The 23500-nt window shown below is 39.1% G+C and overlaps 1 protein-coding gene across 2 annotated transcripts in view; it reads right to left on the reverse strand.

The window, feature by feature from the left end:
* efna2a (ephrin-A2a) overlaps positions 1-20186 on the reverse strand; it is a 208554-nt gene extending 188368 nt beyond the window's left edge. Inside the window, exons 1-2 of one of the 2 annotated variants that reach the window (XM_057860471.1) lie at positions 18756-20186; positions 18442-18683 (exon numbers count right to left, since the gene is read on the reverse strand). In XM_057860471.1, the coding sequence (XP_057716454.1) occupies positions 18442-18569 (128 nt within the window). In that variant the 5' untranslated portion in view covers positions 18570-18683; positions 18756-20186. The remainder of the gene's footprint in view (positions 1-18441; positions 18684-18755) is intronic. The other variant, XM_057860472.1, reaches the window with a different exon arrangement.
* Between the last annotated feature and the right edge of the window lie 3314 nt (positions 20187-23500).

Consider the following 23500-nt stretch of genomic DNA (forward strand, 5'->3'; position numbering starts at 1 on the left):
GAGAGACACAATGTGGAAAAAAAAACAGGAAAATCAAATTGTTTGATTTTTAAAGAATTTATTTGCAAATCAATAAATGGTGGAAAATAAGTATTTGGTCAATACCAAAAGTTCATCTCAATACTTTGTTATGCACCCTTTGTTGGCAATAACGGAGGCCAAACGTTTTCTGTAACTCTTCACAAACTTTTCACACACTGTTGCTGGTATTTTGGCCCATTCCTCCATGCAGATCTCCTCTAGAGCAGTGATGCTTTGGGGCTGTGGTTGGGTAACACGGACTTTCAACTCCCTCCACAGATTTTCTATGGGGTTGATATCTGGACACTGGCTAGGCCACTCCAGGACCTTGAAATGCTTCTTACGAAGCAAATCCTTTGTTGCTCTGGCTGTGTGTTTGGGATCATTGTCATGCTGAAAGACCCAGCCACGTCTCATCTTCAATACCCTTGCTGATGGAAGGAGATTTTCACTCAAAATCTCTCGATACATGGCCCCATTCGTTCTTTCCTTTACACGGATCAGTCGTCCTGGCCCCTTTGCAGAAAAACAGCCCCAAAGCATGATGTTCCCACCCCAATTCTTCACAGTGAGTATGGTGTTCTTCGGATGCAATTCAGTATTCTTTCTCCTCCAAACACGAGAACCTGTGTTTCTACCAAAAAGTTCTATTTTGGTTTCATCTGACCATAACACATTCTCCCAGTCCTCTTCTGGATCATCCAAATGCTCTCTAGTGAACCGCAGACGGGCCTGGACGTGTACTGTCTTCACCAGGGGGACACGTCTGGCAGTGCAGGATTTGAGTCCCTGGCGGCGCATTGTGTTACTGATAGTAGCTTTGTTACTGTGGTCCCAGCTCTCTGTAAGTCATTCACTAGGTCCCCTCATGTGGTTCTGGGATTTTTGCTCCCCGTTCTTGTTATCATTTTGACGCCACGGGGTGAGATCTTGCATGGAGCCCCAGATCGAGGGAGATTATTAGTGGTCTTGTATGTCTTCCATTTTCTAATAATTGCTCCCACAGTTGATTTCTTTAGACCAAGCGTTTTACCTATTGAAGATTCAGTCTTCCCAGCCTGGTGCAGGTCTACAATTTTGTCTCTGCTGTCGTTCGACAGCTCTTTGGTCTTGGCCATAGTGGAGTTTGGAGTGTGACTGACTGAGCTTGTGGACAGGTGTCTTTTATACCGATAATGAGTTAAAACAGGTGTCATTAATACAGGTAACAAGTCAGACCTCGTTAGAAGTTCGACCTATTTGACAGCCAGAAATCTTGCTTGTTTGTAGGTGACCAAATACTTATTTTCCACTCTAATTTGGAATAAATTCTTTAAAAATCAAACAATGTGATTTTCTGTTTTTCTTTTCCACATTCTGTCTCTCATGGTTGAGGTTTACCCATGTTGACAATTACAGGCCTCTCAAATCTTTTGAAGTAGGAGAACTTTTTGTGGAGCACAATTGGTGGTTGACTAAATACTTATTTGCCCACTGTACCTATATATTTTTTTAACTCATTAACTACAACCAATGAGTTATGCTGATAATAAATATATTAGTATTAAATAAATTATATTTGTAGTCGAATACAAAGTTTTACAGCAATAGTGGCTGAAGTCCAAACAGCTATCAAATTTATGGATATTTCATGCAAGAGAGGAAGAAATACAATTGCTGTTGGGAAAGAGTTGGCACAATGTTGCACTGAAGAATAAAAAAAGAGAAAGAAAACCAAGTAAAATGCACCGAGTACAATAATGTACTTCCCCCATATGTCAAAATAGGATTTTTCGATGAAATAAAGTTGGCCCATTGTGGTTCTGAGTGGTTGTAAAGGTCAACGTCCAATGCTGTGAGTCAATTCAATAATATTTAGAGTATTAAACATACAGAAGTGTATATAATACTAGTCGGATACAAAGGTTTAGAGCCATAATGGTCTACGTCCAAAAACTTGTCAACTGTGAAAGTCGATCGCAAATGATCGCTGCAAGCCCTCCCGGTTCAAAGAGATTAGATTTATATCACCATCAATAACAGCTACTGAGTTAATCAATTGTATTATCCCTCAAAATTCAAGACAAAACCGGCAAGACTGATTGAAAAATTTCCAACTAAAAACACAATAGAAATTTTGGGGGAGATGGCTTAATTCATTCATGAAATATTGACACAAATGCTGCACAAGAGGTATTCCTTTTCCAGTGCCTACATATTGTATTAAACATGTTGTTTGGTTCTGGATAATGTCACAGCATCCCACGCCAACTTGTTGCCAATGTGATCGGCAACCATCACAGGCGTCACCCTGTTTTACTCATCAACGTTTTAATCAGCGCCATTAAGCCACGCTCTGTTTTCATTACGCTTATCAGCATAATCTCCGCAAACATCGGCGGCATCATTACAGCCCCGTCCAACATTTTGGGTGCGAGAAAGAATTAGAATGCATGAGAGCGAGCGAGGAGAGAAAGAATAGCGAGCCGGTGCGGAAAGTTAACCTCGATATTCATCAAAGGGAATGTGTGATGCGTCAGGGGAGGAAGGACACACGGGAATACCGGTGAGGTTCTGATAGTGCTTGGCCCTACATGAGTTTTAAACATCACCGCAATGTCCCGTCCCTCAACAACATGCCATCTATTATTCAATTCAGTCCTATTTATATAATGCATCAAATCGCAACAGCAAGTCAAAGTTGGGTTTAAGCTTGTATGCAGACGTGACCTGATAGAATTCGACATGAGCAGACACAAAAAAAGGTTTGGGGCATATGTACAATGTCATAACAGAGGAGCAGAGAGTCTTATTGTATCATGTTTTTTCATCAAATGAGCAAAACTACAGACGCAAAGCTACAGTATATCAACCAGCAAGCTTCAGTTAAGTATTGATTCTGATACAAATGCTGATTTGGTCCGAACATCTGTCACAAGCAGTGTTGTTAATCTTACTTCAAAAAAGTAATTAGTTACAGTTACACATAACGTCTCCCAAAAAGTAATTGCGTTAGTAACTCAGTTACCTCATTGTAAGAGTAATTAGTTACTAAGCATAGTAAATGATGTTACTTTTCATGTTCTACACGTTATTACATGATTGATTGAATGAAATGTTTGTTTGAATTGAACTAATTTTTTCATTCAAAAAATTTTTAAAAAACGTAGGTCACATTTTGACTTTTTTTTTTTACATTTCACATACATAACAGTTTAATGGGATACAAATTTTAACTTTCAAATGCTCTAAGAAAAAAAGCCTTTTTGTTTTTCCTCTTGAACTGAACCCGCACCGAACCGTTACCACTGTACCGAGGTACTTACCTAACCATGACTTATGTGTATCGTCACACCCCTAATATATAAAGATACATTTTTCAATATGCAGATGAGGCTCTGAATCGCCTGCCTCTCCTGTCTTCGGTCTTGTTGTTTTCATTAAAAAAAAAAAAAAAAAAATTTTTAAAGCACAAGGTTCATGGGTACGTCATTCAAGAAAAGTATAGGGCAAGTAAGTATTTTTGGTAATAAAATATATATATATACTGTATATATATTATTATTATTGTAGCGTCTACAAGGATCATCACTGCGTTTGCCACCCGTCACCGCCTCCTTTCGTCCTCCCCGCTCTGCACTCTCCAGGGCAGGTGGATGTGTGACAAAATCAGACAACTTGCGCTTCATTCAACCACATTGTAGTAACGCGCCCCTTCACATTCTTAGCAACGGTAACGGTGTTGCAAAGATGGGAAAAGTAATTAATTAGATTAGACTTCACTACTGAAAAAAATAATGCCGTTACACTCCTAACTCCATTATTAACAACACTGGTCACAAGAGAGCGGACCCCTGTATATTTGTGTTTCAGGGCCAATTGGCAGATTTTTCAGTGACAATGGCAGCCAAGTGAGTTACAAAATGATGCTCATGTCAGTTAGTACACCCTGTCCCTTTAATTTACAAACGCGTAGTCACCAATTATCATTACAGCGGTGCGGTTTGTCAAATTCAAAAACATGTGACGAAGTGAAAATCCAGATATGCCTCATTTTACATCAGCATCTACTACAAAAATACAGTGGGGCAAATAAGTATTTAGTCAACCACCAATTGTGCAAGTTCCCCTACTTGAAAAGATTAGAGAGGCCTGTAATTGTCAACATGGGTAAACCTCAACCATGAGAGACAGAATGTGGGAAAAAAACAGAAAATCACATTGTTTGATTTTTAAAGATTTCCAAATTAGAGTGGAAAATAAGTATTTGGTCACCTACAAACAAGCAAGATTTCTGGCTGTCAAAGAGGTCTAACTTCTTCTAACGAGGCTCCACTCGTCACCTGTATTAAGGGCACCTGTTTTAACTCATTATCGGTATAAAAGTCACCTGTCCACAACCTCAGTCAGTCACACTCCAAACTCCTCTATGGCCAAGACCAAAGAGCTGTCGAAGGACACCAGAGACAAAATCGTAGACCTGCACCAGGCTGGGAAGACTGAATCTGCAATAGGTAAAACACTTGCTGAAAAGAAATCAACTGTGGGAGCAATTATTAGAAAATGGAAGACATACAAGACCACTGATAATCTCCCTCGATCTGGGGCTCCATGCAAGATCTCACCCCGTGGCGTCAAAATGATAACAAGAACGGTGAGCAAAAATCCCAGAACCACAAGGGGGAAACTAGTCAATGACCTACAGAGAGTTGGGACCACAGTAACAAAGGCTACGATCAGTAACACAACTCAAGGGACTCAAATCCTGCACTGCCAGACGTGTCCCCCTGCTGAAGCCAGCACACGTCCAGGCCCGTCTGCGGTTCGCTAGAGAGCATTTGGATGATCCAGAAGAGGACTGTGAGAATGTGTTATGGTCAGATGAAACCAAAATATAACTTTTTTTGGTAGAAACACAGGTTCTCTTGTTTGGAGGAGAAAGAATACTGACTTGCATCCGAAGAACACAATACCCACTGTGAAGCATTGGGGGTGGAAACATCATGCTTTGGGGAAGGGACCAGGACGAGTGATCTGTGTAAAGGAAAGAATGAATGGGGCAATGTATCGAGAGATTTTGAGTGAAAATCTCCATCCATCAGCAAGGGCATTGAAGATGAGATGTGGCTGGGTCTTTCAGCATTACAATGATCCCAAACACACAGCCAGGGAAACAAAGGAGTGGCTTCGTAAGAAGCATATCAAGGTCCTGGAGTGGCCTAGCCAGTCTCCAGATCTCAACCCCACAGAAAATCTGTGGAGGGAGTTGAAAGTCCGTGTTGCCCAACGACAGCCCCAAAACATCACTGCTCTAGAGGAGATCTGCATGGAGGAATGTGCCAAAATACCAGCAACAGTGTGTGAAAAGCTTGTGAAGAGTTACAGAAAACGTTTGGCCTCCGTTATTGCCAACAAAGGGTACATAACAAAGTATTGAGATAAACTTTTGGTATTGACCAAATACTTATTTTCCACCATGATTTGCAAATAAATTTAAAAATCAAACAATGTGATTTTCTGGGATTTTTTCCACATTCTGTCTCTCATGGTTGAGGTTTACCCATGTTGACAATTACAGGCCTCTCTTAATATTTTCAAGTGGGAGAATTTGCACAATTAATGGTTGACTAAATACTTATTTGCCCCACTGTAGAACACAGTCAGGAAAAACTGACAATATTCACGGTTAAGAGGGTAAAGTTCTGATGTCTAAAAGGTTAATTTAATTTCATAACCAATTCATTGTTGCGCTGCAAGCCTGACCTGATTGAAACAGTACCAAAAATTCCGTTCGCGAGTTTTACTTCCTGATTAAAAGACGAAAAAAATAATCAACAAATTTCGATATTGGTGCTCATTTATTCGCTTTGACGATTACACGATTGTGCACATTAAGCTAGCATTTCAAAACAACAAAACCAACTGCAACTTATGGATTGTGCAACCAATTGTACTGTCAAATATGATATGCACATGTAATAACTCCACGAACAATGGAATAATTGCTGCTATGAATGATAGTGCTCAAAAAGCCTCCTAGCAGTGTTTAGATTAAGCTCGGGATTAAACCAGAGGTGAGGATTATTATGAAGGCCAGAGGGGAGAAAAGACATAATTACACACTCAGCCAACCAGAAGGTTGCCTACCATACATATGGACACCACGGAGAGTGATAAGACCCAACATATGTTGATCCCGCCTCATTATCCTCATTAGCATAACATAAAATGAGATTCATCGTGGCCCCGTTCCGGATCAGACCGAGGTAGCGGGGCGTCGCTATAACTGGCGTCGAGTCAGACACTTCCCGCCTGCCTCATCTGATAGATTACAATGCAAATGGTTCACTCGCTCGCTTTCTTTTGTTTGACTCCCAACTGTTTGGGAAAAGAAAAACTCGCCAGGGATCCACTGGATGCAGATGAGAAGCGAATAGCACATGCGCACCATTGCTGGGCGCCTGCCGATGCGAGCCAGGAGTCGGGGAAATTACATTTTTAGTGCTAGTTCACTTGCCAAATCGTGTGGACAATTGTTGATTAAGCGGATGGAAATTAGAGGAGGGAAGCTGGATGTGCTAACTGACATGAAATCATTTTTAACCTTTTATAAGGAACTCACTTGACAAATTGGCTGTCAATGACTGTGCTAGATGCTCAATCCATTCTGACTGGGATAGGTTGCCAACCCGCACAGTTAAAATGGATTGGACATCTCACACCTTTAATGGCACTGAAAACATGAGCATTGACAGCCAATTCTTGCAGTTTAAATGAAATGGAATGTCTATTGTTGTCATTAAAAGGCACTGAATTAAATACAGTAGTTTGAAAGTATAGAAAAATAACTTTTTTGTGTTATTGAGGGCCATAACTTGGGTGTAACTTTTTATTCATTTTAATTTTTATTAATTTTGTTTTTATAGAGATTTTATTTACTTATGAGGGTATTGCTTTATAACCAGAATTTTAAGACAGGGAAAGGTCACCCAAAATATTTCTGGAGAAATTGCTGTAACAAAACTTGTTCACTTAAATGTCAACTTTTTGATCAGAATGACTGAAAATTTGGAATACAAAATACAAATTAAAATCAGGACTTCAAACTTAAGTACATTTTTAAATGCCTTTTTTTTTGCAAAGTTTCAAATATAACCATATAACAGTATTAGTAGTTTAGTCATTTTTGGTAATTTTATAAAAATATATAGATACACTTTATAATAACTATGTTTTACTAGTTAATAGATCATTAGTAAACCGTTGATAAATGATTTATTGTTGATTTGTGAAGTATTTGTTAACAGTTTGTTAAGCATTTACAGGTGTTCTTAACCTGAAACACAGTTTGTGTAGAAACGTTTTAAGTTTTTGTGGTTAACGTTTGGCATTTCTATCTTTTCAGGTTAAGAAATGCCGTTCACTTCAAAAAAAAAAAAAAAAAAGTCATTTTAATAGGCATTTTGCAGGCAGCGCTCATGTTGCACATTTCTGGAAATCTGCCATAGAACCAACAAATACTTGTACTTTTCTTTGTATATTTAACCAATAAAACTTATGACCTTCAACATAAAGTGTATATAGTTTTATTAAGATCCATCAACTAGCATGGGCATTTAGAATGGGGTCAACCATATTGGAACACCCTGTAAATGCTTAACAAACTGTTAACAAATACTTCACAAATAAACAATAAATCATTTATCAACAGTTTACTAATGATCTATTAACTAGTAAAACGGATAGTTATTATAAAGTGTTACCGAATATATCAAATGTTTGATACACTCTGCATACTTTTTTTACTTTATTTTTGTTTGTTTGTTTTTAAGCCAAATATGTGTGTAAAATATTGAATCCCCACCACCACCATCACTATCACCTCCAGTTTCTGTTCTTTTTCTGTACTTTGTCTCCATCACTCTTAACTTAATGGCAGCAAATGAGTTGTTTAAAAATGTGTCGGTTGTGAATGTGTTTGTTCGGGGGGAAAAAAAAAAAAAAAAGTTACTGTAATTACTACTTAGCCTCGTAACATAGTTTTAAGTAACCAAACAAATTCAGCTAACAAGGAGAGTTCAATTGCCCCGAGTCAACCATGATATTGCGCCAATCAGTCAAACATGAACTGGGTAATTATTCAATTAGGCTAAAGTTACTATGTTATGTACCATCTTGGAACAATGTAGTCACAACCTACAATTATTTAAAGGTCAATTTCTGTTAACAACCCTAATTGGTAAAAATTGAAAATAACAAAGTGTATAAAAATATGAAACAACTAATGATATATTATGACTTTGTGCAAGCCTGAAAAGGAAATAATACTGCATTTCTTGCAGATTCGCTTTAGATTAGCATGCTACTCAAAAGAAAACAAGATCAAAGACTGTAAAGGCATCAGCCGATTATCAATCAGGCATAAAAACAATATTTTGATATGCGACCAAGTCCATCAAGCTTGCATCTAACTGATATCAAACTTTGACTTCCTCAATTGCTGATTCCAGACAAAGGAGCGCCATAGGGCATGGCGTTCACCATTCTTTCCAACCTAATACCTGGCCTTTGACGCGCCCCCGCTGGGACCGTCCGACCGTGCGCTTTTTAAGCACTTTCTCAGCGCAGTAATCTTCCCTTGGTTTCCACCCATTTCCGCTTCATTTCGCTCCCACTGCACACCCTTCCAACTTGTGCCTTTCATATGAGCGCCGCTAATCCTGTGAGTCCATCTCGCATTTGTCTTGTGGTCTCTGGAGAGGCTGAGGCAGACAGTTGCTTGTGTGTTATTATCTTGCAGCGGTCCCATTAGACCTCAAACTGGGGTCCCCAAAACCCCAGGGGAGTCGGCAGAATGATTTGCAATCATGTATTATGTTGGATCATTTAACTCTTTCACTGTCACAGACAGAGAAAGACATCCAAATCCATTTGTGCTGATCGCTGCCAGCACTCACAGTTCAAATGGATTTGGACGTCTTTTGCTGCCAGCAGAACTGAAACATGATCATTCACTGCCAGCTATCCTAGTTCACATGGATTGGATGATTATCGCTGTTGTCAGGCAGAAGCTAGGATTTTTAATCACATCATTACTAAGTGAGTGTAAAAAAATCGATTATTAGATGCATCGCGATTCGACACTTGACGATTCAATTACGATTCATAAATGATCAAAAACGATGATTTTCCCTAATAACTTTATGACAGCCGCTCGTAGCGAAACCAAATTCAAAACTCGTCTGCTGCCCGGACACCTTTAACGGACGCACGTTATGATGGATGGTGCTGGTTACTGAGCGAGAGATTTACTCCTTTTCAAAAGACTGGAAAATAAATTTGTGTATGAGACAGGCAGGGACCCTGCGGTCGCGCAAGTTATTTTTTAGAGCGAGAGGGTAAGAGAGATAGTTCGTTGCTCCTTGTCTTTCAGTTGTCCAGCAGTAGTTTCAAGTCATGTCAATTGAAAAATGTCCTGAGTGTGTTGCTAAGTCCCGTGTGCGTCTATAAGAGGAGAGTACACGAACCCTCTTGTACTGTTTAGCCTTTGTTGTTGTCGTTTTTGAGATGTTAACAGTTAGCGCCGAGCGCTAAGCTAATTAGCGAATTCGCTAACGTGTATTTCCATGTCCATTTGTCCGTTGTTTGTTGGTGTACAATCGTTACTCCATATGCAAAACAAGTAAAACCATGACTAAATACAGTGGTAACATTACAAACATGCGAAATAGTATAGAAATCTGCGAAAACAAAGTATATTGGTTAAAATAAGTTATTTCTGAAGACACTTTATTTCCAGAGAATGTGGAATTCATTCCACCTGTGTAAATTTGATTGTATTGTTGAGAGAAATAAGTGCTGCATTTGAAATAGGTAATGTTATTGCACCTTCTTGTGAAAAAGAGCATCTCCAGGTCAACGCTTGTGCTGTATATGGCGGAAAACAGACAAGACTGAAAAAGCAGTTTCTGCTCTTGCACTCCTCTTTAAAAGAAACCGCTGTATCTTAAGCCAAAACACTTGTTGTGTTTGATAGAATAATAGGTCTACATGCTGCCATAGCAGATTCATGGCGCATTAAGCCCCCGAACTATTTTTCATTTTTCCGTTTTACCCTGAAAACCCCCGTTTACAGACTTCGCGCAACCACTTTTGTTTGACCTAAGGCATAAAACAAAGGTAATTAAGTATATTTATTATTCAAAATGTCTGTCGTTTTTAGCTTAGAATCATTCATTGGTTTCTAATATTTAGTTTTAAAAGAAAAAGACAAAAAAAATATTCACTCACATATTTTAAACTTCGAAACAAATTACGTCACAATGAAAAAAATGCCGTCTGTAAAAAAGTCACGGATATGTAGCTCATAACTATCGCTTAATTGTATTTTTTTCGTTCCTGTCGCATTTCCCCCAATATTTTAGATGATAAAAAAATCGATCCAAACACAAAAAAAATGAAAAGAAAAAAAAAAAAAGTTTAAAAGGGTAAATAAATGAAAAAACAAATCTCTACCACTCCTTGATGTCTGCGATTTCTGCATCACGACCCTTGTATTATATTACCATGTTTCACCCATAAAATCCCCCAAAAACCCGGCTGTGGCCATTCACAGCTTTGTCTTGACGCTCAGTGATACATGCTACATGGAGTTTTTGGATCGAAACAAGGTAAGTACGCGATAATGTCTCCTTAAAGTCATGGCGTCTGTAATTCTGCTATCGTGTGCTCTCATCTCCACATAGGATTTTGCTGTTTAAAAAAACTTTTTTTTAAAAATGCCCTCCAGTTCAAAATTTTTCTTCCCCCAGAAAATTGAGATTTTAAGCTTTCCAATTATGTACCACATATGCATATCAGACAATTTTGAAAGTTGGCTAAATTGGGGGTCTCAGAGCGAAACTTCAAGTCACCTGAGTGTTTTCCGCCATATGCATGTTGAGAAATAAGTACTGCCTTTAAAATGGTTAATGGTTTTGCACTTTCTTGTAAAAAAAAAAAAAAAAAAAAAATTTGTTCGGTTACTTTATCAATTAGATGCATCGATGCTCGTGATAATCGTGATAACCGTGATCATTGTTCAATAATCGAATCGTAGCACCCTGAATCGTAATCGAATAGAATCATGGGGTGCCTAATACAGCACACCCCTAACATTACAACATACATTTTTAGTATTAGCTGCCTATTAAATCCTATGGTGTCCGCAAAAGAGGAAACCTTTTTCATTCCTATGGCATTTAGGTGTGAACTACATTTACTACAAGCACCTCCCAGTTCAAATGGATTTGACGTCTGTCACCGAACTAGAGTACAAACAAGTCACTACCTTCAGTTGCGTCCTAAAAAGAAAAACAGAAGGAATGCCAATGGCTAAGACACAGTGTGAAATATTCATGCACCCTTCTACTCGCTTTGTTTTCCCAATTTAAATAATCGTGTCAACTCATTAGTTGGCACTGCGGCATCTTTCACCCACCGCCATTAATAATCTCATTTTTTTAAGGGGGAGAAGTGTTAAAGGGTTAGGAGTCGATGTGTTTAAATAAACATTTCACATCGTATTACAGATAGCTGCCCACATACTAAATAGACTATTCCAGCCTTGTGGGCACATTTGATGATGATGGCGTTTCTCAGCCTGTGCACTCCTCTCTCTAGGGAAGTACAAGAAACTGATGAGGGTGATGACGGGTGTTTTACTGCAGAGTAAAAAAGTCAAGTGACCTTGATAAAAGTTCATTTGATTGAGAATTGGTAGCCCTGGGTTTTTGATAGTTTCTTTCGGAGGGAGCGGACGTAATCTGAAATTGTATGTATTCCAAATTCAAACTCTCCAGCTCATTGAGGACATTAAGTGAACTGTTTTCCACATTTTCTTCCTCAGTAGATTATTTTTTATGTTATGAAATTTCCTAATCCAAGATATTAAAATAAATGTCCATTTTTACCTCCTTTTACTAGTTTTTGACTAATTCAAACAAGTGTAACTTTAAAATGTCAGCTTGTTCAGTATATCTTGTAAATTATTCACCAAATTCACTCTTTAACCCCTTCAGAATGGCATTTTTTTTGCTTTGTTTTTTTAAGCCAAATATGCATGGAAAAATATTGACCCCCCCCAACCAACCCCCACCCCCATCAAAAGCTCCAGTTTTATGTTTGGCTCCCAATTTTGTAAATCTGTCTCCATCACTCTTAACTCAATGGCAGCGAATAAGTGGAACAGTTGTTGTTTAAAAATATGTCGGTTGGGAATGTGTTTGTTCAATTAAACCTACTGTAATAACTAATTAGCCTCATAACATAGTATTTTAAATGCTTTATTCCTAAATTTCAAATATAAACATATTACAGTATTAGTAGTTTAGCCATTTTTGGTAATTTTATATATACATATAAAAAAAAAAAAAAAAAAAAAATCAAATGGTTGATACTCTCTGCAAACTAACAAACTGCTGGATTTTTGCTATGATTTTTAAGCCCAATATGCGTGTAAAATATTGACCCCCCCACCCCCATCAACACCTCTAGTTTTCTGTTCGGTTCCTAATTTTGTATGTGATTGAGAATAGGTAGCCCTGGGTTTTTGATTGAGTTCCTTTCGGAGGGAGCAGACGTAATCTGAAATTGTATGTATTCCAAATTCCAAAACAAAACTATTATGTTATGTAATTCCCTAATTCAAGATATTAAAATAAATGTCCATTTTTACCTCCTTATACGACAGTTTTTGACTAATTCAAACAAGTGTAACATCAAAATGTCAGCTTGTTCAGTATGTCTTGTAAATTGTTCACCAAATTCACTCTTTAACCCCTTCAGACCTGCATTTTTTCTGCTAGGCAGAAAAAAAAAAAAGAAAAAACAATGCGCTGATTTTTACTCTACTCAAATACCACAACGAAGTGCAATTTTTTGGTCGGGGATATTTCGTGCTTTTTTTTTTTCATTTATTTTTAATGTTAGCCATTTTCAAAAGTCCAAAAATAGCAAAAAGGGCGTGCCAAACCTCATGATTTGATTTCGATGGGTAACGTTTCATCCAATCATCTGCCAGAAGAGGCAATAGCAACTAAATTGAGTGTATTTATTGGCTTACAGACGCAAATGCGTCATGTCCTTCAGCAGCATGCTTAGGTCTAAAGGGGTTATACAGCAATTATGAATAGAAATAATTAGAATATTTCAACATTTAACACATTTCATGCCATTGACAGCTATTGACTTTTGGAAAAAAAACTGAAAAAAATAGGAAAGTGGCAAAATGCATACTCTGTAGGTGTTTAGGTCTAGGGATTAACTTGACCATTTCAATGCCCCCTAGTTCTTGGCCTTGTTTGACTCACTGGCTGCCACTGACACTGACAGACGTCCAAACCATTTGATCTGGGAGGGGCTGGAAGTGATCGAATGATCCCTCCCAGCCTATTGCAGTCAATGGGAGTAGTTGTGTTATGGTACGTAAATCTGGATTGATAACATCAATTGGTTAAAGTGCCTGTGACACGAAAAAGCATGTTTATTTCATGATACAGGCGGTATTTTATGCTCCTGAATGAAATGGACCGCTTGGATGTGTGCGGAAGCGATCGCTATATTTATTTAGTTCTTTTAATCCCGCGCCATGAAAATGAGTGACTTCCAGCAATAGTCTCAAGTTGAGAAAGAGGGCGCTGTGACGTGTACGGAGGAAGGAGTCCTCTTCTCTATACAGCCGTACTGTTGTATAAGAAGGACTGATTCAGCTGATTTTGCGAATTAATCCGTTTATTTTTCGCGTCACGCCAGCCAAACGGCTGCAGAAAAATCTTGCTCTATGAGGGAGAGGCGTGTGCGCCTTTTTGGGGTTTCAAAAGGTTCCCATTCACCGGTGGATATTGGCCAAAACAAGCCCTACTACTGGGGGACCATGGGACTTATGAGGAAGTGAGTAGAGTGAGTTTTGTATTATGTCAAATACTGGGATCATTTTAATATGTAGGTGGCTTGCATTTTTTGGCTGACATGCATGCGGGCGGCTATTTTTCGGCACAACACCGGCGGCTTGTCGCACATCCGCCTGCCGGGAGAGCACTATATTCGGCTTATTTTGCTCATGTGCCCTGTGTTCTGTCAAACCGATCAGAAATTGCAACTTTGAGTTAAAAATAGCTGCGAATACAGCGACTACAACGTAAACACTACAAACTTTCTTTAAATAGAGGGCTACTTAGGTTTGATCATGGATTGGCATGTAAATGTTCAGCGGTCATTGTCCAGCTGCTTCCTCGGCAAGCTCTCCTGTCCATATTAGCAGGGGAACAAGCTGTAAATTGCTCTCTGCCAGGTGGTTTGCTGATCGGCGAAGACAATCAAAACCCAGTCGTCATGTGAAATAAACCGGGCTAGTTATGTGTGATTTTCCGCTTCGAAGACTTTGAAACATCACTTGGTTCGGGTTAGCATGTCAGCTAGTTGTCACACCTCTTGGTTTGTTTACATTCTCCGAAGCCGGGGAAGGGAAATGACATAAACCCGATTTAGGTGGCATAAAATATCGTTCGGGAGGTGCGACAGTAAAGGTGAAGTCGACAGTTTTGACCATTATGGAGTAATTTTGCCATGTCGTCTTGAATAAATGCATTTTTATTTCATATTCCATTTAGCACAAAGACCATTTATTTAGCTATTGGGGAAAAATACTTGCATAAAAAGAATATCCTGTAAAAATATTGGAGTAGAAAGACTGAAACAATGACATTTTGCGGCTCTTTTCGTCGTGTTTTCGTCGTTGTGAATAATTCCCACTCAATGGGCTGCATACTCAATCAGATGAAATTGTGACTCCGCTGACGTCATCCACCTGCTGGGGACCCTAGAGCCCTATAATGGTAGGCGTAGCTAACCGGCAGAGTAAAAGATTAATTTCTCGTCATCTGCGCTTTGCTAAATTGTTGTATATAGTCAAATTGTCTCAAAATATGATTCTAATTCACATAATAATTCTATTTAAGACTTTTTTTTGTGTGGTACACACTTTAAGCAAGGATCCTATCTAATCTAATACTCGAGCAACTCGAGTAACTCGAGTTTAAAAACTGATCCGAGTAATTTTATTCACCTCGAGTAATCGTTTAATTATAACAGCTCTAAGCATCACGTTTTCATAGAGATCACATGCATGTTGAACTAGATGCGAAATGACAGAGTCAGCGGCGTTAGTAAACAGCCGCCATCTTAAAGCAGTAGAGTGCTCATAAAGAGCGCTAAGCGCTAATATACTAATATTAACGCTAATATTAACGTTACTGTAATTTGCTCACGTAACGTAATTTTGAACACTGCAAAAACTCAAAATCCTATCAGGACTTACAGTTTAGACCAACTTAAAACTTCACAAGAACTTAAAAATAGCTTGACACAAATAGAAATTCAATTGAAACACATGGGAAAAAAACTTTAAAGTGATGTGTGTTATCAAGCGTAATGGCATTTTTAGGTAAGAAATAAATATATATATGTTTTTTTATAAGATCTAAAAGTTTTTGGAGTGAAAGCAGTGAATTAGTTTTTTTTTAATTCTAGTTACATCTGAGATGCAATTGTTGGCTGTTTTCAACAATGTATATCGAAAATAAAGACATTGATTGACTAAAAATGGTTCAATATTAGATGAAATGTCTTGTTTTATCATGTATAATTGCTCTTCACCTAAAAATATGTGTATTTTTTCAATTTACTCGATTAATCGATAGAATTTTCAATCGATTACTCGATTACTAACATATTCGATAGCTGCAGCCCTAAATCATTTTGATAAGTATGGTTTTCATTCAAATTTTCATTGCTACTCTCTGCAATTGAGTTAATAAACTACCCTGGATGCGGTAGATGAGGCGACGCACTATCATTGTGTGTGTGCACGCGCATCTCCATCGCTGTTCCTCAAAGACGGTCGAGATGAAGAGAGAGCGGGGAACAAAGACGGACGGGGGGAAAAAATGCCTTTTTGAAGGCGAAAGCGTGGGATTAGATGAGATGCTCCTTCTGGACCAATGAGCCAGCACATGCATGTGTGTGTGTGTGTGTGTGTGTGTGTGTGTGTGTGAGGAAACGAAGCCATTTCTGTGTGCACGTTAGCTCCTCAGGCTGAACAAAGCCTCATAACCTGTAAGCTTCTTCTCCTCATTTTTTTTTTTTTTTTTTTTAAGAAATACACCATTGTGTTCGTGTTTGGTACTCAAGTAGTGCACCCGTGTGTGTGTGTACCAGTGAGAAAAATGGAACCTGAATGGACAGCGCAACTCTGCTTGTGTGGAGTTGTGTTTGTGTGGATGTGTGACCTACATCTAGCAGCCTCTTGTGTGTATGTGTTTCACTCCTACATCCTTTAATATGGCTCAGCAGTGGTGTTGCGCTACATTGTAATAATAATAATGATCATGATGATGATGTCGTATACATCCCCGATCCCCCCACTCTCCGCGTATGACATCACACCAGCGAAATGCATGGACGGAATAATGTGAATGGCCAAAAGCCTCCCGAGTGCTTTGAATTGGATTAGCTGGAGCATTTTGCTATTATCTGTGCAGACCTTGAAATGAAATGGAGACCCCCGCTTCCCTCTTCTATTATACTGACTATAATGGACTGGCCCAATTGGGAGCATCCATGTGCAAATAGGAATATTTGTTTACTTCTTTGTGTTGGTTTGAAGTTGTTAAACCGAGGGAGTGGCAATAAGGCTTTAAATTTAAGTCGGCGCTTTTTCACAAAAGTAAGATTTCTGACTTCGATCCAAATAATTCTTTAGGGATTTACCTCTTTTTTTCCCCTCAATATCCCACAAACGTTGCAACATGAACATAGGAGTGGCATACATAATGCTGAGATGAGATATAGGGGGAAATCCATATAGTGACTCTTCCATGTATAAATAGTATGCATATAGCGATGAATATCCTCATTAAAGACAGAACAGGTCCAAACAAGGGGAAGCGAGTTCACAAGCGTCACAGTCCTGATTCATTGCAATGCATTTTTGATATGTCCCCCACCCCCGCCTCTCCCACCTTAACACACACACACACCAGTCTTCAGTTTCTGCCTCAACTTCCCCCACTCTCGACTCCATTCCCTGACGGAATCACATCGCCCCCGGCAACCGTGCATATAGCTTAAACATAGCCGCTGATGTTTGCGTTATGTGCACGTGTGTGAGGGGAAAAAAAAGTGAAAGTGGGGAGAGAGGAATAGAGGAAGAGAGAGCGCTAGAAAGGAAGAAAATGTTCGCCCCCCTTGCCTGTTAAATATTTGAGACAGCTTCAGTGGAGAAGTGATGTAGTCGCAGATGCAACAGCAAGCTCACTCTGCGTTTGTGGGTCACTTTCGGCCAGCCTTGTTTTTATATAGAAAAATGCCCATCACTTAGCAGGTAACTATGCTGTGTCGCTGCCAGCCCGTCCCAGTTCAAATGGATTGGACGTCTGTCACCGTCAATGGCAGCGAAGGAGTTCAAATTGGAGGTAGTTTTAGTATAAATATGACAGAAAAATCCATAAAAAAGACAACTTTTGTAAGCAAGGGAAATTACACTGAGCTCAATTGAAAACAAAAACAACAAAGAAAAGCAGAAAAAAACAGGCTACAAGTGTTAAACGTTTTAGGAAACCACGGTTCGAACCAATAAGTGTTGGGTTCATTCTGGGGTGCCACCGATAATCAATTAATTGATTACTAGTCAATTATTGACAACTAAATTGATACTTGAATAATTTAGAGACATTGCTCACATAAATGTATTTTTTTTTAGTTAATTTCTAGATAATTTAAGTTTTTTTTAAATTACTTTTATTTTACAATTATTTTCAAAATTCTGAATAGTAAAAAATGTAAATATTCTCTAACTTCAGTAGTCTTCAAAAAAGTAGATGATTAAGTTTGTAATAAATCAAAATTAGATATTTATAAAAACATCTGCTTTCGCTTGGGTAAGCAATGATAGAGTAAATATGTAATGTATATATGAGCCAATGTCGATGAATCACGCAAATATCGCTGCATAGTCAACTATTAAAATAATTATTTGTGGCAACTGTACATAACGCTAAGTATAATTTTATTTGAACATTTTTAAAAGTAATTTTATTTTTACAACATGCGACAGCCCATGAAAAATTGAGCCACAGTATACACAATGGCCCCGATTCTGCAGTTTGGACACCAATGAATAGAATAGGCAAGTGTTGAAATCAAGTGTTGTGTTTCATATTAAGCCTCATAAATAGTTCATTATGAGAAATGCATCAGTGATGTTTTTTTAAAAAAATTTATTTGTAATACTAGATTTTCCAGAACACCCAGAATTTGTTTTCATAATTACGCAATAGGTATCCCAATTTCGGGATTAAGATTCACTCTAATTAGCGCTAATTAACAACGCGCATGCGCACTCACTTGGGGTTGGAGCTGTTCCAATAGACGGAGTGCCTGTCAAAGATGATCTTCTCCTCGGCCCAAACGCACATCCAGGAGAGCGCGGTCAGGATCAGCACCTCCATCGCTCCGCACTTGATTGCCATCATAGAGCTTCGATTTCTCTTCTTGAAGGTTTGAGACTTTTTTTCTATTTATTTATTTTTCCTCCACCGTCGTCTTGGCTGCACCTTGGATCCTCAGCGACGACTCCTCAAGTCATCCTGGAAAGTTGAGAGGGTCTCGCTGAAAAAGTGGGACTGGAAGGAGAAGTGCGCGGCTCATGGGATACTCACACGGGGGTCTTCTGCTGGTGGTGTCGAGGGGGGGATTCTTCTACGTCTCCTCCCAAACTTTTCTCCCAGCATCACGCGTAAGAAGAGACGAGGGATGATGTTTTTGTTTTTAAATGAAGATCCACATCAACATAGACGGTGCGTTTAGGTGCACGCTGAAAGAAGCATGCTGCGATACATCCAGCAACCGTGCGACCAAACTCCAAGCATCCTGCCCACGCACGTATAATCCACGACGTCCAAACGCACTCCTCGCAGCACGCAGCCTTCCACTTCTCCCTCTCCGCGTGTGAGACTCTCTCACTCCACCACCACATCGGCACCTCCGCCCCCTTCCCGCGTGCCCCTATTTGTCTGCGATTGCAGCGGGTGCATGGGGGTCTGCCTCACGCCCTCTCACGGCTGACTGGCTACACTGCATGAGGGACACTTCATTAGGTACAGACGCACATACGATATTGACGTTATCGCCAACAACATGCATCTTTGGAGGGTTGCACCAATTTAACTAAGGCTGCCATTGACGCCGCTAGACGTCTGGCAGCATCGCTGTCAGGCTCTCCCAGTCGGATTGGCGAAAATTCTTGTGAATAAATGCTTAAACCCTTGAATTATTTATAGATATGGACATAAAACAGTCTCGATTCTTGGTTAAGAGCAAAAGAAACTGTGCAGGTAGTATTTATTTCGTAAATATGGCGAATGTGCGGCTCATCTTTATATTCACTGTGGCGCCGGCTGATAGGGGAAAATATTACATTATGCTTTTGTGATGTATGATTGCTTCTGTGACATAGATTGTAACAACTTCTATTGTTTTTCACCTTGTTCCCATAGTTAGGAGACGCGCTTGAGAATCTCACGAGATTACTTGTTTGGACACACTTGGGTCCCATAATTACACGCCTGGGTCCCATAGAGATAACTTGTTTTGCACCCATAATATTTACCATTTGTTGGCATCTGTTGCAGCACAACTCATTTGTCCCATGTGAAAAGCCCTTTTTCAAGGGGGCTGAACCAAAAGTAGCTTAAATGTTTGTGATTTGACGGGGCCGCGCCGCTTGGGGGCGGAAGTTGGCCTCTCCGCCTCTGAGGGGTGCGTCCCTACAAAAGCCGAACATTTCCGGGCGACCAGTGAGGTCTACCAGCGGGTCACGTACGGATCGCCTGGCCTTTGTCCTTTTGCCGCTTTACTGGAGTGTTGTTGGCTTCCCACTCGTTTGTCACGGTAAGCGATTTTCATTTCTAAGGGACGACTAGTTGTGCTGTAACGTAATGCGGGGATTCTGAGATTGACAAACTCAAATCTAGCATCACGTTACCATTTGTTTGCTTGTTTTTGATATCGGTTTGCTTGCTTTTGTGGGATTGTGATCAATAAATCTCATTGATTCTGCATTTTCTAATCAATAAACATCGTCTATTGAGCAAAAGTGTGCCTGTTACTGATTCACCGCAAACCTGGAAATTTCGGAAAACACCGCCTTACCACATCTCCACAGCAAAGAGCGTTTTACGTTGAAATTCTTGTGAATAAATGCTTAAACCCCTGAATTCTTTATAGATATGAACATAAAACAGTATGGATTCTTGGTTAAAAGCAAAACAAAAAACGGGCAGTTTTGAATTTACTTAAATCTGTCAAAGAATTATGCTATGTTAGCTCTTTGTTATGAGAAGGGGGCTGCCACAATGCCTTTTTCCGTTCAAAACTCTTGAATAAATGCTTAAATCACTAAATTGTTTATAGATATGGACGTAAAACTGTCTCGATTCTTTGTTAAAAGAGCAAAAAAAAGGGGCAGTTACGCATCTATTTTAAGTACCGTATTGGCCCGAATATAAGACGGCCCTGATTATAAGACGACCCCTCTTTTCAAGACTCAAGTTTGGAAAAAAAAGACTTTTTGAACACCAAATTAATTTTTATACAGAATATAATTACAGTACATCTGAAACATGCTTATAACAATATATTTGAGAGAAAAAGCACGTTTTTTTGCCTCATTCCAATGTTAATATCTGAACATTTAAATATGTAAACTAAAGTGCAATCACATTCGTAAATGAATGGCTTCTCGTTTTTGAAATGTAAATCAATCTATTGTGATAAAACAACAAAATTGCATTAACCATCAAAGGTGTAACTAACTGTAGTCTTGAAACAAATCTCAATAAGGAGAAACATTGCAATAAAATAATGCAAACTGGTTAAACTTGAGAGTAGCTGAGATCTGTCATGACACAACCTCACTTCAATGATATCTGGCGCCATCTAGCGTCGTGAATGGGTATAATGTCTAGACCGTGAATATAAGACGAACCCCACTTTTTCAGTCTTATTTCAATGGAAAAAAACACTGTCTTATATTCGGGCCAATACGGTATCTTCTGCCCTCAGCCGAGCGTATGGCTACTCGACTTTGGCAGCGAGCTAAACCAACAAAGAAAAATGGAGGCCCAAACTCCTTCCTCTCATTTATTTCTTCGCGTGAACGTGTGCGCGTGTGTGTGTGTGTGGTAAAACTGGAACATACATAAAACACAAATGTTATACACAAAATAACAGAATAGACACACCATAATTACATCTAACCCATTGTTAAAACGTACAAACTTACAGATTTTGTTTTGTCAAGGGTTCCCAACGATGTATGGTGCAGAGGAGGTGTGCAACGTCTTAACACCTCAAGGCCTCTTTTCCAACTGAAATAAAAAGTTCTTTCTGCCTGCTGCTTACAGCAAGTCGCCACTAGGGGAAGCCGAGCGCAAACAGCAATACCAAAGAAAAACTGCAAAGTCAGAGTTACAATAGCGACATCCTGTGGACGGATGAACAATGTACAATCCCAGAAAGAAATCAAACCCAAAAAGTAGTCAACACAAGACCAGAGGACATAACACGGTACATATGCCGAAGAATGACGCCAATGCCGTAGCGGTTCTCATTCTCCCACTGATTTTTTTTCCACAACGTTTCAAAATGCACGCATGGTACGAAAAAATATAATATTTACCTTGAATCCTCGAACAAATCACTCCTGAGACAATCCTTCCTGTTTGTATGCAGTACAGCTTTCGTAGTTCTTCAAAAATCCAAGCTTAAATCCGACATGAGCGTGTGCCGTCTTCGGCTATACTAAATGATGCTCGGACCCCTCTGATAAGGCGTTACGCAAAGAATGACGAAGTGATAGGTCAATAAGTAATGAAGTTACCTTATCCGAGGTCGGGCCATGGGTGCCGCGGCTTCAGTAGAGAAGCCCAGACGCACTTCTCCCCAGCCACTTCATCCAGCTTTTCTTGGAGGATCCTAAGGTGTTCCCAGGCCAGCTGGGAGACAGTCTCTATAGCGTGTCTTGGGTCGGACCCGCAGCTTCCTCCAAGTGGGACGTGCCCAGAATACCTCACCAGGGAGGCATCCAGGAGACATCCTAATCAGATGCCTGAGCCACCTCATATGGCTCCTCTTGATTTGGAGGAGCATCGGCTCTACTCCGAGCCCCTCCCGGATGACGGAGCTTCGCACTTGAAGCAATGAGACCTTTGGGGGGGGGGGGGGGGGGGGGGTGTCAACTTTACAGCATTAATTCTGGCCTTAACCAGGGTGTATTTGTGTTTTTAATCATTTTAATATTATTTATTTTGTTTTTATTATATTTTTATTCACTTATACATTTATTTATCCATAAAAATGATATAAAAATAAGAGTTTTTTTTTTTTTTTCCCCCAAATCAAGAATAAAAATTTTTTGCACAATGCAAAATTATTACAAAGTGAAATACATTGCTGGCACGTAAAACAGCCCCAAAGTAGCAATATGTCACAAAATAACACCTGCTATCCCCCTGTTTAAGACAGCTGGGGTCACATGAGACCAACAACAGGGACGATGTGACATATGCTGTATGCACTGCTGCCAAAGTGCTCCAATATGTGAAACTCATCAGTGAAAGGTAAATGTTGGCAACATCTCAGAAAAGCGTATATAACGATGCAAAGGACTGAAAAGTCAGACTGGTACTGGGTGAAAATTTATGAATCTGTATAAAATATCACATGAGCATATCAAAAATATGGATTGCATGAAAATTAAAGCACAATTGTAATTAGGGCTAATCTATTATGTGTCACATTTAAACTAAACAACACTTACCATGAACCTGCCAGTTGGGAAAAAAAAACAACAACAAAAACTAACTCTTTAGCTAGCATTGACAGTGATAGACGTCAAATCCATTTTAAGACGGCAAGGAATTCATAATCAAGATCATTCGAATAAGGAACATACAAATTTAAAATACCTGCGCTGAGCCTCAAACAGTATAAAAAAATAAATAAATGAGGATCTATGTAGAACAAAAGAACAATTGGCTAACTTACATAGTAAAAGTCTGTTAGCTTAAATGCTATAAAATGCTAACTTTTTTTTTTTTTTTTAATTTTTAACAAATGGTTAAAACACATATGCTCACAAAAAAAACGGCTAAATATACCTATAAACTAAATTACAAGTGCATTTTAAAAAAACATTAGCTCAAACAAAAACTTAGCTTATGTTGGTCTTAACAGGGGAGCAGCTGGATTCAGCCACATGAAATGAGGCAGACTAGAAGCCAGTATATCCACCCAAATCAATACAACTAAATTCAAATACTTTTAAAACAAACCATTACAGCGCCACATTAATTAAACGAATACTCGAAGCAGCAAAATTTGATTCGAGTCTTTTTTTTCTCTA

The sequence above is a fragment of the Corythoichthys intestinalis genome, chromosome 15 (assembly GCF_030265065.1).
Source record: "Corythoichthys intestinalis isolate RoL2023-P3 chromosome 15, ASM3026506v1, whole genome shotgun sequence".
Taxonomy (NCBI): Eukaryota; Metazoa; Chordata; class Actinopteri; order Syngnathiformes; family Syngnathidae; genus Corythoichthys; species Corythoichthys intestinalis.